This window comes from Pituophis catenifer, unplaced genomic scaffold (genome assembly GCF_029215685.1).
Source record: "Pituophis catenifer annectens isolate HBS135680 unplaced genomic scaffold, rPitCat1.0.hap2 SCAF_1, whole genome shotgun sequence".
Classification (NCBI taxonomy): Eukaryota; Metazoa; Chordata; class Lepidosauria; order Squamata; family Colubridae; genus Pituophis; species Pituophis catenifer.
Window position 1 is genome coordinate 91,540,930 of NW_027256881.1, and position 12,637 is coordinate 91,553,566.

The window sequence follows — 12,637 nt, forward strand, 5'->3', positions numbered from 1 at the left end:
CTATGGTTGTTAAGTGAATTGTGTGGTTTTTAAGCAATTCACATGGTCTTTCAGTGAATCAATCATTAAATGAATTTGCTTTCTTCAATTGAGGAAGATGGCTGGGGAAGGTCACAGACTGCAACCAAATGACCATAAAATACTGCAAGCATCACAAATGTGCACTAATTGCCAAATGCCCAAATTGCAATCAGATGACTGCAAGGATGATGAAATGGTCATAACTTTGAGAAAGAATGGTTAGTCACTTTTTTTCAAAACAACTTGTAATTTCAAATTAAATGAAATGCACAGTTGAAAATTAAGGAATACCTGTAATGAAACTTTGGTTTGATCGATTGGATGCAATGGAAATCTAACATTAAAATTTTACCACTGAAATAATGGTAGTAAACAATGTAATTCAACAGAAATCTGCATTATAACTTAATTGTTTATGTTATTGATGTAATTGATTGTCTATGCCCATGATGGCGAACCTATGGCACGCGTGCCACAGGTGGCACGTGGAGCCATATCAGTGGGCACACGAGTGTTGCCCTAGCACAGCTCCGGTGCGCATGCACCGGACAGCTGATTTTCGGGCCTTCTGGGCCCACCAGAAATCGGGAAACAGACTGTTTCCGGCCTCCAGAGGGCCTCCAGGGGGGCTGGGGAAGCCCGTTTTTCATCCTCCCCAGGCTCCAAGAAAGCCTCTGGAGCCTGGGAAGGGCGGAAAACAGGCCTACCAGGTCCACTGTGCCATCGTGTGCCAAAAGTGGGGATCGCGGGGAGGGGGGGGTCACGTGTGCATGCATGGGGGGGGGGGTTGGCACATTGAATTATGGGTGTGGGCACCCACGTGCACGACCTCCCTGTGTTTCCCCTGCTTTTGGCAAACGACGGCAAAAAGGTTAGCCATCACTGGTCTATGCTATTCATCTTTTATGCTAATTTTTTACATTATACACACATGAATTTAATTTTCTCCCTCCCCTTCAAAGTCAAGCCAGTTGTATTTAAACTCCTTCACTTGTCACTGGTTTATTATCATCATCATTATTATTATTATTACCATGTTCCCCCCAAAATAAGATCCTGTCTTATATTTTTTTGAACCCCAAAATAAGTGCTTGGCCTTATTTTCGGGGAGGTATTATTTTGGGGCGCGTGGAGCAAGACGGGGTTCTTCTTGCCGTCTTACCTGATTTCCAGCTCTGTCTCCCTAACCGTAACCAGATGAAATGGTGGGGACCAGCTTGTATGTGTTTAAATATTTTTTGGGAGGGCTTATTTTCAGGAGGTGTTTATTTTAGCGCATGCGCTCAAAAGCCCAATTGGGTTTATTATCAGGGGATGTCTTATTTTCGGGGAAACAGGATATTATTATTAGCATTTCAGCTTGTTAATTGAGCTCAACTCATCAATAAACTATTCATGGCTTGATTTGTGGTTTAACTATTTTTCACGCTGGAAGATATTAAAGTGCTTTATTTCACTTTATTTAAGTAACTAGTGTTATATGAGTTCGGCTTAGTTTGTCCAATATACTACTGTAGAATATATTTAAGAATTGTCCTTAGCAACTCTGCTTGAGATGTCCATATATATTGTCTTAAGTTTCTTAGTGCAAGTAGAGTAATATATAAATAACCCACGTATATAGTAATGTTTGTTATAGTGGAAATCTCTCATATAATTAATACAATAAATATATAGAAATTTGTGAAAGGAGAAGGAGAAATTTATACAAAAATTTACCGAAGGGCAAATTTCTCCTTTTTAATTAATTCAGTGCAAGTTATAACTTAATCATTTGCTAATGTAAACCAGTAGTTTTAACTTGTTCAGAGAGAACATAGAGAGTCCCAAAACTAACCTGCAAAGTGCACCCTCTGGTTATGCCAAGATAGTCAGGACTACTTAAAAGATTATATGGTGTCCGGGAAATTTCAATATCTTTGAGACAGCCTGCATATTTCTTTGTATTTACTTCTGGTCTGTCAATATAAAGAAAAAATAGAGTTATTTTCAAGAAACATTCCAGGATATAAATAATTATTCTATAAAACCATGTTAATATGATTTTCATACTGGTCCAATTCAAAGAACCCACTATTTTCTTAAAGACCAACACATTCATGATAAATAAAATTTTATGGGCTTATGAACCACTGAACTCACAAATTCCTACTATAATACACCTGGACAAAATTCTTTCTGCAAAGAATTGCTACTCTTCTTGAATATAATGGCTACAGGATTAAATTAAATTCTTGTAAAATGTCTTACTGTGCTGTAAGCATTTAAGGAACAATATTATTAAACCTATCCCTTGATGATGATGATTTAGGGATTTCTAGTTTCTAAAACAACTACAAACTGGACTAAAGAAACAAATAGCAGAAATCCCAACCAGAATGATAATGACTAAAATACAGGTAGTCCCAAGTATTCCTCAGGTTATGTCCATTTCTTCAGTGACTTTTCGAAATTACAACGGTGCTGAAAAAATGAACTTACAACTGGTCCTCAAAGTTCTAACTGTCACAGCAATCCCATGATCACATGATCAAATTTGGGTGCTTGGAGACTCGCCCATATTTATGACACACACACACCCCTCTGATCTTCATCATCTTCACCTGCCTCCCTTCTGCTACGCTGACTGATGCTAGTTGGCCTCAAGCCATTTGATAAAGTGACTCTGTTGACCATGTTATGCTGGTCCATGCTTCAGCCTGCCCCTTGGCTACCTTGATGTGTGTGAGAAGCTTTGGGCAAATAGCTGCCCAGAATCACCACCAGCCATATGTGAGGGAGGCATCACAGAAATGTCCCTGGATTGTTGCCTGGTGGGAGGAGTTCCTAGGCATCAGTGGCGTGCAAATAGTCCTTGACTGTCCTCCTGCCCATAGCCTACCAACTTGCTTATTTAGGACTCCTGCCTCTTCTCACAATACAATCCTTTGAAGTCCTCATTTAATGACCTTAGGTGTTAGGACCATACAGATGATATGGACAATGGCAATAAGGACTGACAAAACTGGCGTCACTAAGCAACGCAGTCATGTGATGTTACACGTTAGGATTGGATCACTTAACAATGGAAGTTATAGTCCCAATTGCTATCATAACCTAATGATTACCTATAATCAGGGTTAATTATGATCAGAATTACATTTACTGTATGTTCATTAAGTTATACAGCACATACAGTACATTTTTGCCTCTCATAATCTAAAATGCTCATGTTTATTTTTCTAATACTAGAATTTCCAGTTAAAGATATTCTAACAATTTACTAGCCTGATATGTGATCTACTTAAAAGCATCACAGTTATTGTGCAATTTTGAAAGTATATTGCCAGTTTTAATGTTTAAATTTGATTTGTACTATATTTGCTCACAAGGCAAAAATGTAAATTAAAATGCATTCTACTATGTATCTTGAAGTCTTGAACAGAAGACTCCAACTTCAAAGATTTGCAAATAACAACAGCAACACATTGCAATAATGCAATTATTCCATGCCCCCCTCAAGGACCAAATAATGCTAACTTTTTATCAATGTTTACCATGTTCATGTTACCAGTCCACTAACCAGGAAAAACTATTTCATGAATAGATTGGCATTGAATATTGTACAGAAGATAGGCTACAGAAAACTGAGATATCCTGAGCTAAGTGGCTAACTTTTACACTTACCAACTTACCATCCAAGTGAAAGATGCTTGTGAAAATAAGAATTTAATATCTGGCATTAGATATGAAACACAATCACTCACAATTCATATATGTACAGAATTGTAATACACTCTAATTTAACAACTTAAATATTCATAAACAGCACTTTTAAAATTTTGCTTCATTGTTGTTGGTAGGCTGAATTGCGCTGAAGCCATCTCAGCAAAGCATAGCATCCATCTTTCAAAAATTGGCAATACTCAGAAGTTTAGATTAAAAAAGAAGGAACTATCTCCATTCTATTCTATTTTGCCAACCGAAGTTAATGTAAGACTTGGGTAATTTGCATGCTGTTTATTCTCGTTTCCCTGTGGACACCAGCAGAGCTAGAGAAGCAGATCTGGTAATATTAAATACAATTTAAATTTAACTTAGTGTCAAACATTATTCTCCCATGTGAATTTTTCTCTGCTTCTTAAAAGTCTATTGCATTTTTATAACAACTTTACTTCCCTCTAGACAAAATATTTCTTGAGCTGTATGATGCCCAGATTCAGAAATTTGTTTTGAAGCAATTTGATCAAATTTCTCAATGAATCATTGTTCTGATTAAAGTTGTCAAATCCAATTGGGAACTCCAAATCAACTGACAAAAAGTCCACATTGGTCCAGATTAGAAAACCTACTTGAACCAATTTGAAATGTTGAAATGACTCCAAAATTGATTTTATGATTCATTTTTAAGTAGAGGCCATGATATTCCTTAATTCCTTATTTAAAGGAACAGAGCACGGTTTACAGAGATTGGTAAGAAGACAATCTCTGTCCTCAGGTTTATCACATGAATTTAAATTCTAATTTTAGCATACATCTGTATAAAGGAAGTATTGGAAAAAAAAATTGAAGTTTTGTTTTGAAGCAATGAAAAAAAAATGAAGTTAATTAAAAATGCCATAAATGACTGATAGGCAAGGCTTTGGCTTCTGGAATCAATGGAAACAAATCTGAATGTTATTACCAGGACTGCTATCCAGAACCTTTAGCTACTAAGGCCGTCTTCTGTAACCCATGAGGCACAGAGGAAAACAGCAGAGGAATGAGAATGATCAGCTTTATATCTGCCTTACAATAGCAATAGCAATAGCACTTAGACTTACATACCGCTTCATAGTGCTTTTCCAGCCCTCTCTAAGCGGTTTATAGAGTCAGCATGATGCCCCCAACAATCTGACTCCTCATTTTACCGACCTCGGAAGGATGGAAGGCTGAGTCCACCTTGAGCCTGGTGGGATTTGAACTGCTGAACTGCAGCTAGCAGTCAGCTGAAGTAACCTGCAGTGCTGCACTCTAATCACTATGCCACCTCGGCTCAAGCATACAAAGAGGTCTTGTTGTCTTCTGTTCAAAACAAATTGCTGGATCATTTGGATTTTTATCCAGCTCAATCCCAAAGGACACTTCCTTAACATATACAGAAAAAGAGATGTCCTTGAAAGAGACATTCCTCTAGCCTTTATAGAAATATAAGACTTTAGTTCTTCTAGACTGGCAATTTCCAGAAACACTGGATTGCGGCTCACATCAAGGGAATTGCTGTCTCAACCTTCTCAAATATATCAGCTGGAAAAGTCCACGTTATATAGTGATTTTTTTTAAAAAAAATCTATCCATGTTTTCAAATTTTCAGTCCTGCAACTAAGTTGGATCATTAATCCGACCCTCGCTGAGTTTGCAACATGGACTGCTTTTTAAAGCTGGTATTATTATAACTCATATCTAGACTTTTTCTTTCCTTAGGATCCTGATCTAATTAATTTAAAGGGAATAAGGAGGATGGGGGGTGGGGTGGGGAACGAATGAAAACAAAACCAAAAAAAGAAATCCAGCACAGCAAGACGTAAACCGCTGTGTGAAGACGCTAGCTAAGTGTCTGTTGCTGCGATTGTGCGCAGCATGAGGTAGGTCTCTGTTAAGCACTTGGGGTAACTTGATGTGCTGCAGCAGGATCGGTTGCCAACTGAGCAAGCCCCAGAGCAGCAGCTGGAATAAAGACATACACAAATTGCTTTTGCTTTGCCACTGGCTGCAAGCGGCACTTAACCCATGCAAAGCTTACAGCATGCAAGCATTGATTTAAATGTTATGTCTTTTACCTTGATTTCATACTAGATAAAAAAAAACAGAAAAAAATAAAAAAAGGGGGAAGAAAGAAAAGAAAAACATTTTTGTTATTATTTTTGACAATTTTTTTTTGTAACGATACAGCTTTTTAGATAGGTTCAAATATAGTCTTAGGGAGTCCAGATATTTCTTTTAAATAATTTCCCATGTATCATCGTTGTGCGAGTAGGGAACTACATGCCCAGGCAAAGCAAAAGTTCAGGCAGGACTCAGCTAAACTGGTTTTCTTTTTTCTCAGCTTGATATAAGTATGGTAAATATTGGGGCACTTTCTAGAGTTGCAGCTTCTGATAGTATTTTTGCACAGCTTCAGCTGGAATAGCTATAGCAATGGCACTTAGACTTATATACTGCTTCACAGTGCTTTATAGCCTTCTCAAAGAGTCAGCCTATTGTCCCCAACAATCTGGCTCCTTATTTTACCTACCTCGGAAGGATGGAAGGCTGAGTCAATCTTGAGCCAATAAGACTTGAACTGCCAAACTTCTGGCAGCAGAAGTAGCCTGCAGTACTGCATTCTAACCACTGCACCACCACTGTGCTACCAGCTATGAGGATCTTGCTACAGTGATTCATACCTATATTACCATTCAGGTAGGATGCAATGTGTTTAACTTGAAATTGTCTTTAAAGATCACTTCGATGCCAACTTTAGAATGCAGTAGACCATGTGTTAATTAGTATTTGTCTTTGAGAACACTTGTGATCAGAAACCTGCACTGACTGTAAATTAGTTTGTAGGTTCAATTAAAATTGTCATTTTTGACATATTTGACCATTCCTACTTGGCATTGGGGTTATGTACAGACCCCTTGCTCCAATCAAAATTGGCCAAGGGAGAGATTGCTTCTACTATTTCATTTTGGAGAGCTAATGGAGCTTTCCAAAATGGAGGCCAGGAACTGCGGCTTCTTAGAGACAGCACCAATCTCTAGAATAGTCTTCCAGTGGAGTTCAGACTGGCCATCTTCCCCACTTCCCCAGTTTCATTCAGAAAAATGTATTCTGGGGAGCATTGTAATCATATTTGATTTTATTTGTTGGTGTTGTTTTATTGGTATTTGGCTTTCATATTTCTACCGTTGTTTTTCTTTATATTGTTTTAACCATCACAAATAGTTCATTTGTGGTGAGAATGGGGGGGGGGAGGGAGGGAGAAAGAGAAAGAGAGAGGAGGGGAGTGTGTTTTGGCCAAAATACTGGCACAACTTCACTGCTAAGATTAAGATAGGATTAAGCTACTGTCAATGATTCTCAACATTTTCTTCAACACGGATCCCCTTTAAGTACCTTTTGTGCTCATGGAACATGGCCATGGAACCCCAAGATTTAACTCAAGATTTAAATCATAACATTTCTTCAAGGCTTCATGGACCCCCTGTGGCATCATGGCTCCCCAGGGGTCCATGGACCACAAATTGAGGACCACTGGAGTATGTGATTGGTGTGTGAGGCTGGAGAAGAAAGTGAACAGCTTTCAAAAGTCAGAGAGCATCAAGGACCCCTCACATCCCTTTAATTCCTATGCCATCTTTACTAATGGAGGAGGGAGACATTCAATTCTGTAGCTGAGAAGAGAAGACTAAGGAGAAGTGTAAGAACCACATTGAATAGAAAGCCAAATGAAAGACCTTTAGTCATCTTTTACAGTTTGATTCTCCTAAAGGAACAGATTAAACGAATGGACTATTTTATCAGCTGGCATCTTGGAAAGCCATGGAGACCCTTCATTCCAAGATCTGCAGAGCCAGGCAAAATTTTGGGGGAGGAAAGTCATATTTAAAAAATTATTATTGTATATTGCAGAAGTCAGGGAGCTGCATTTGACAGGATGCTGGTGAAATGGGGAAGATCTGGGATTTTCAGTCCATTATTTTCCCTTTCAGAGACTTTCTGTTTTCGTTTCATAAAGGTGTGTGTTAAGCCTGTTAACACTTATTTTGCTTAATTTCCTGTTGAAAAATGGGCAGGAAATCATTTTTCAACAGATTTTCTGTGGAACTCAAGAGCTTAAACATATGGCCAATTAGAAGCAAATGGAAACAATAATAAATAACTGCATTGTTAGTTCCATCGAACAACAGAAGGTTATTTGGATTTGCTGCTCTTCATTCCAGATTTCTGTGTACAAGGATAAGAGGATTTTATGTCTATTATGATTAATTTGTAAAGGTGAAGTTGCTATAACTAAAATATCTGGATTGTACAGTATTTGAACTTTTATTTCATTTATTTTTCTATAAACATTCAGAAAGGTTCCATAGTTTATGTATGACCAGTTAAAGATCTAACAAATTCCAATACCTATACATCTTCCTACAGAATCAGAACTGAAAGCCTACAAAATGTGTTTTATACAAATAATTTACAGCTAGACAGGAATTTCATATATTGAATTGTGATGTAAATTAATAAAAAAAATCTGTTACAGGAATCATCAAAATATGGTCAAGTTATATTGTATGTTCTTTCTCAACTTTTTGATGCATGATTCCCAGGAAAAAACTAAGGTTCAAAATGTGTTAGGTTGAGAAGAACAGGAATATGACAGTTTCTTTATATACACAGATGCCTTTTTTGTCAGCACCGGTTCCAGAGTCATGTTCTTATTTGTTAAAAGTTTATTTCAAGGCTCAATATTTTTAGTACAAAATACTCTACTTAACAACTAATTCCCACAACCCTGTTACTAAGACTGTATTACTCTTATTCTTCTCTTCCTTACTAGTATCTATCTCTTCCCACTTATTACTATAACCATGTTGCTTGTATCTTTCAATTATATTGTTTTTATTTGTTTCTTAGTACGATTTGATAGCTTATTAGTAACTTGACTATCACTAAGTGTTGTTATCTTTTTATTCTTGATGCATGTTTTTTATTCTCCTTATGTACACTGAGAGCATATACATCAAAGGCAAATTCCTTGTGTGTTCAATCACACTTGGCCAATAAAGAATTCTGTTCCGTTCCGTTCCGTTCCGTTCCATTCCATTCCATTCCATTCCATTCCATTCCATTCCATTCCATTCTATTCTATTCTATTCTATTCTATTCTATTCTATTCTATTCTACAATATAAGGAAGCAAAATAAACTAATAAATGCCTCTACTGAAAGGTGAGCCTGGAGATTCCTTCTCTCTCTTAAGTCCTCACTGTGTGGGAGTGCAGGCAGGCGGGAGAGGGCACCAACAATTTAGGAACCTGCATGCTTGTTCAATATTTAAACAAAATATGGGGACAATCCAAGCTAAGCATGCAAAGTGTCAACTAAAGACAACAGAGAGGAACTTTATAGGGCTATGGAAGGTACCCCTCATTATTTTTAAAACGATGAAGGTCAAATCAGGACACACTGGTAAAGCTTATTCTCTACCATGTTTGTAACCTCAAAAACAAGTGTTTTGTGTGGTGTGTGTATGTGCATGTATATATGTGTATGGGTGTCTGTGTGTGTATTATTTTTGTGTATGGGTGTATAAATAAGTAAAAAGATGCATTTGAAATATTATTTTCTCTATTGCATAAGCCGTTATGAATTATGGAAAACCTAAAATGGATTTTTTATTCACTACTGGGATATATTCAGCAGAATATCAATTATGTAGCTATTAAGGTGTTTAAAAAAAAAAAAGAAAAGCACACTTTTACAGAGTTAAGTAGACTATTATTCCAGTTGTTAATTTTATTTGAAAGATGCAAAAGTTAGAAAGGATGGAGGCAGTAACAAGAAAAAGGAGGGGGCAAAGTATCTATATGACTGTCTTTATAGACATCTCAAAAACTCTCATCCTCCCTGTTGAAAAGCCTGATCCTTTATAAATAAAAGGAGCCTATGATTCCCTAATTAAAAGTGTGTAGAAGGCAATAGCAAATCACTCCCATATTGACCTGGAAACTATACAGATGGATCCATGTAGTTGCCAGGAATGGAACCTAGTGCTAGGGAGACTATATCTTATCATTTTGTAGATTTCTCTTAATGTACTGGGAAATAAAGTCTTGTTCAGTGAATGAGGCAGATTTTGCTATTGAATCTTTATAATCATCTGTATTTTAAATCACAGTACCTTAGGTTTCTTCTCAGTGATGGCAATCCACCAAAATAAATGGGCTCATCAGCTTTCAGATTGAGACCAAAATGCTTTCCTGGAGAAACCGCCGGTATGATTTCTTCATTGTTAGAATCTATGTCTACAATTGATATATTCGCTGGGGAAATACAAAGAAAAATGTTAATGTGAGGGTGTATAGCTGGAAATATTTCAAATATTTCTCCTCTCTTTATCCAAATTGTACTTGTGATTTGTACCATTTAACTGTATTTATTTTTATTATTTTATTAGTCATATTTCTATGCCGCCCACTCTCTGAGGACTCTGGGGGGCTTATACCAAAGACAGTATACTAAATAGCATATTGCCCCCAACAATCTGGGTCCTCATTTTACCCACCTCGGAAGGATGGAATGCTGAGTCAACCTTGAGCCAGTGAGATCCGCTGATCTACTGAACTAGCAGTCAGCTGAAGTACTGCACTCTAACCACTGCGCCACCTCGGCTCATGTATTTTCAATATACAGATAATCCCTGACCTATGACTAGGATTGAGATCACAATTTTTGCTGCTAAGTAAGGTTGTTGTTAAATGAGCTGGGCCTGTGATTTTATGACTTTTTTTTGCCACAGTTAAGCGAATCGTTGCAGTTGTTAAGCGAATCACATAGTCATTATGTGAATCCAGCTCCCCCCACTGATTTTATTTCTTGGAAACCAGCTGGAAATGGAAGCACATCCTTACAAATTCATACCAAGATATGGTCTAATCCCAAAAAGACAAGAATATTAAAGTAGAGCACTTTGCAAAGATAAAAGCAAACAAGCAGAGAAATAAAAGTATAAGAGAAAAGAAGGCAGTGCCTGAAGGTTTTTAATAATTAAATATACAATTTATAGCAATTTTATTTCATCCTCAGAATTCCTTTGTGTTTAATGATATGTTAACTTCAGCTACAAATAAAACATGCAAAAAGCCCCCTCCAAATTGATCAAGATTATGATGAGTGGAGGACTTGCTTGTACATATGGCATTTCTAACACACTCCACCCACTGCTGTTTTCTTAGAAATAAGTGCTCACTCACTCTCTACAGACCATCCAACTCCATTTAATAGCAGGGGATTTGCAATTGAATGCCTCCATACCTTCCTATTCCTGATTTCGTGTCCTTTTAAATGTTATTTTAATACATTTTTAATGTCACATGATTTGCCATTTCTAGGTAGAATGGGGTGGGTGGTAAATCTATTTAGATTTAGATAATGATCCGCCATTTGAACTGATGGATGGAATTTTCTTTCTCTCTCCTTCTGTCCTTGAAATCTGCTCTAGCGATTTGAGGATTTTAGTTGCAAAAGATCATAGAATTATACAGTTGGAAGGGAACTCAGAGGTCCCCTAGATGAAACACATAGGGGAAATTCCTGCAACACTTTACGTGTAGCCCAATATCATGAAAAAAATGTATTGAAACATTTATCTGAAGAAACATGATATATATAAAGATAGCGCAGAATAGTGAAGACATATGAACATAAAGAGGTGCTTCAGAAAACAATTAACTTGGCTTTATTTCTCAGAATAAATGTGATTAATTGGAGTTGTTCTATGGTTTTATAAATTCAGTCTTAATTTAGAGATAAAACTAGGAAAGTTTTAATTTGTTAAAAAATCCCTGATTCCAGGTCTTAGCAAACAATATTAATAGATGGAAAAGATGGAAAAGAATCATATTTTTCTTCTATTACACAGCAGTGTGTGAAAGTCTTTTGAAAATGTTCATTCATCATATGGAAATTCTGTTCAGTTTGCTTGAATTCCTACATTTTCTCTGAAATATTAGGTGGAATTCAGTAGCAAGTATAGTTACAATATACATTTAAGATATCCTTTCTATCTAAAGGAAGCTTTTTCTTCCAGCAATACAAGAGTTGGTGGCAGTTAGCAAAATGAAACTAGTTTGCATTATGAGCAAAAAGATAACACCAGCAGCAATTAACTCAGTGCTTTTTAAAGTCATTTTAAGAAATGCAAAATATGAAAGACACCATAAAATGTAAAACTGACTTCCACTCAAAAGAAATAGCGTAGATTTGTTTTATGAACTTTAAAAAAACATCGGGGCACTGCATGAAAAATACATTTTTCACTTGGAATACATTTCTGAGTGTAATTTAGGTAGCTGCGAGGTAGAATTATGCCTAGAAAATTAAGCTACCTCATTCAAAACAAAATCATAAGGGACCCATTTGACACTGCAATCAGTCACAACTAACCTGAGCCATCTATAATTGAAAGCAAAAGAAGTTGCCAAATCATTTTCTTCTACAACTTTTTAAACCTACAATTTTATACATCATCTTCTCTGTGATTAGGTGGTTAGCCGTGTTGGATAAGATAATTAGGATGCTTCTGTTATCCCTGCAAGAACTCACCTTGTTTGAGAATTCTTGACAAGGTGAATGATTTCCATTTCCCATCGTTGTGGCTCTGGTTGCCGACAACTGAGGCTGTTCCCGAGCCTAGATCATAGCTGACTTTAATATGCCCATCACTGAGTTCTATGCTCATGAAATCCTTCTGTTAGTGAGAAGCATAAATTACAAATGTTGATTTAGCAATTGCATGATACTGTAAATCCCACTTCTTATTTTTATCTATCCATCTTAGATTGAAGTGACTGTTCCTTCCATTATCTCCAGTCCTCAACCATTTATGCAAGATTTGCTTG

The 12,637-nt window shown here is 36.8% G+C and overlaps 1 protein-coding gene across 1 annotated transcript in view; it reads right to left on the reverse strand.

Moving 5' to 3' along the window:
- The window catches only part of LAMA2 (laminin subunit alpha 2), a 350,257-nt gene that overhangs the window by 32,747 nt on the left and 304,873 nt on the right, over positions 1-12,637 (reverse strand). The window contains exons 51-53 of the mRNA XM_070931786.1: positions 12,342-12,486; positions 9,919-10,060; positions 1,859-1,979 (exon numbers count right to left, since the gene is read on the reverse strand). Of these exons, the coding sequence (XP_070787887.1) occupies positions 1,859-1,979; positions 9,919-10,060; positions 12,342-12,486 (408 nt within the window). The remainder of the gene's footprint in view (positions 1-1,858; positions 1,980-9,918; positions 10,061-12,341; positions 12,487-12,637) is intronic.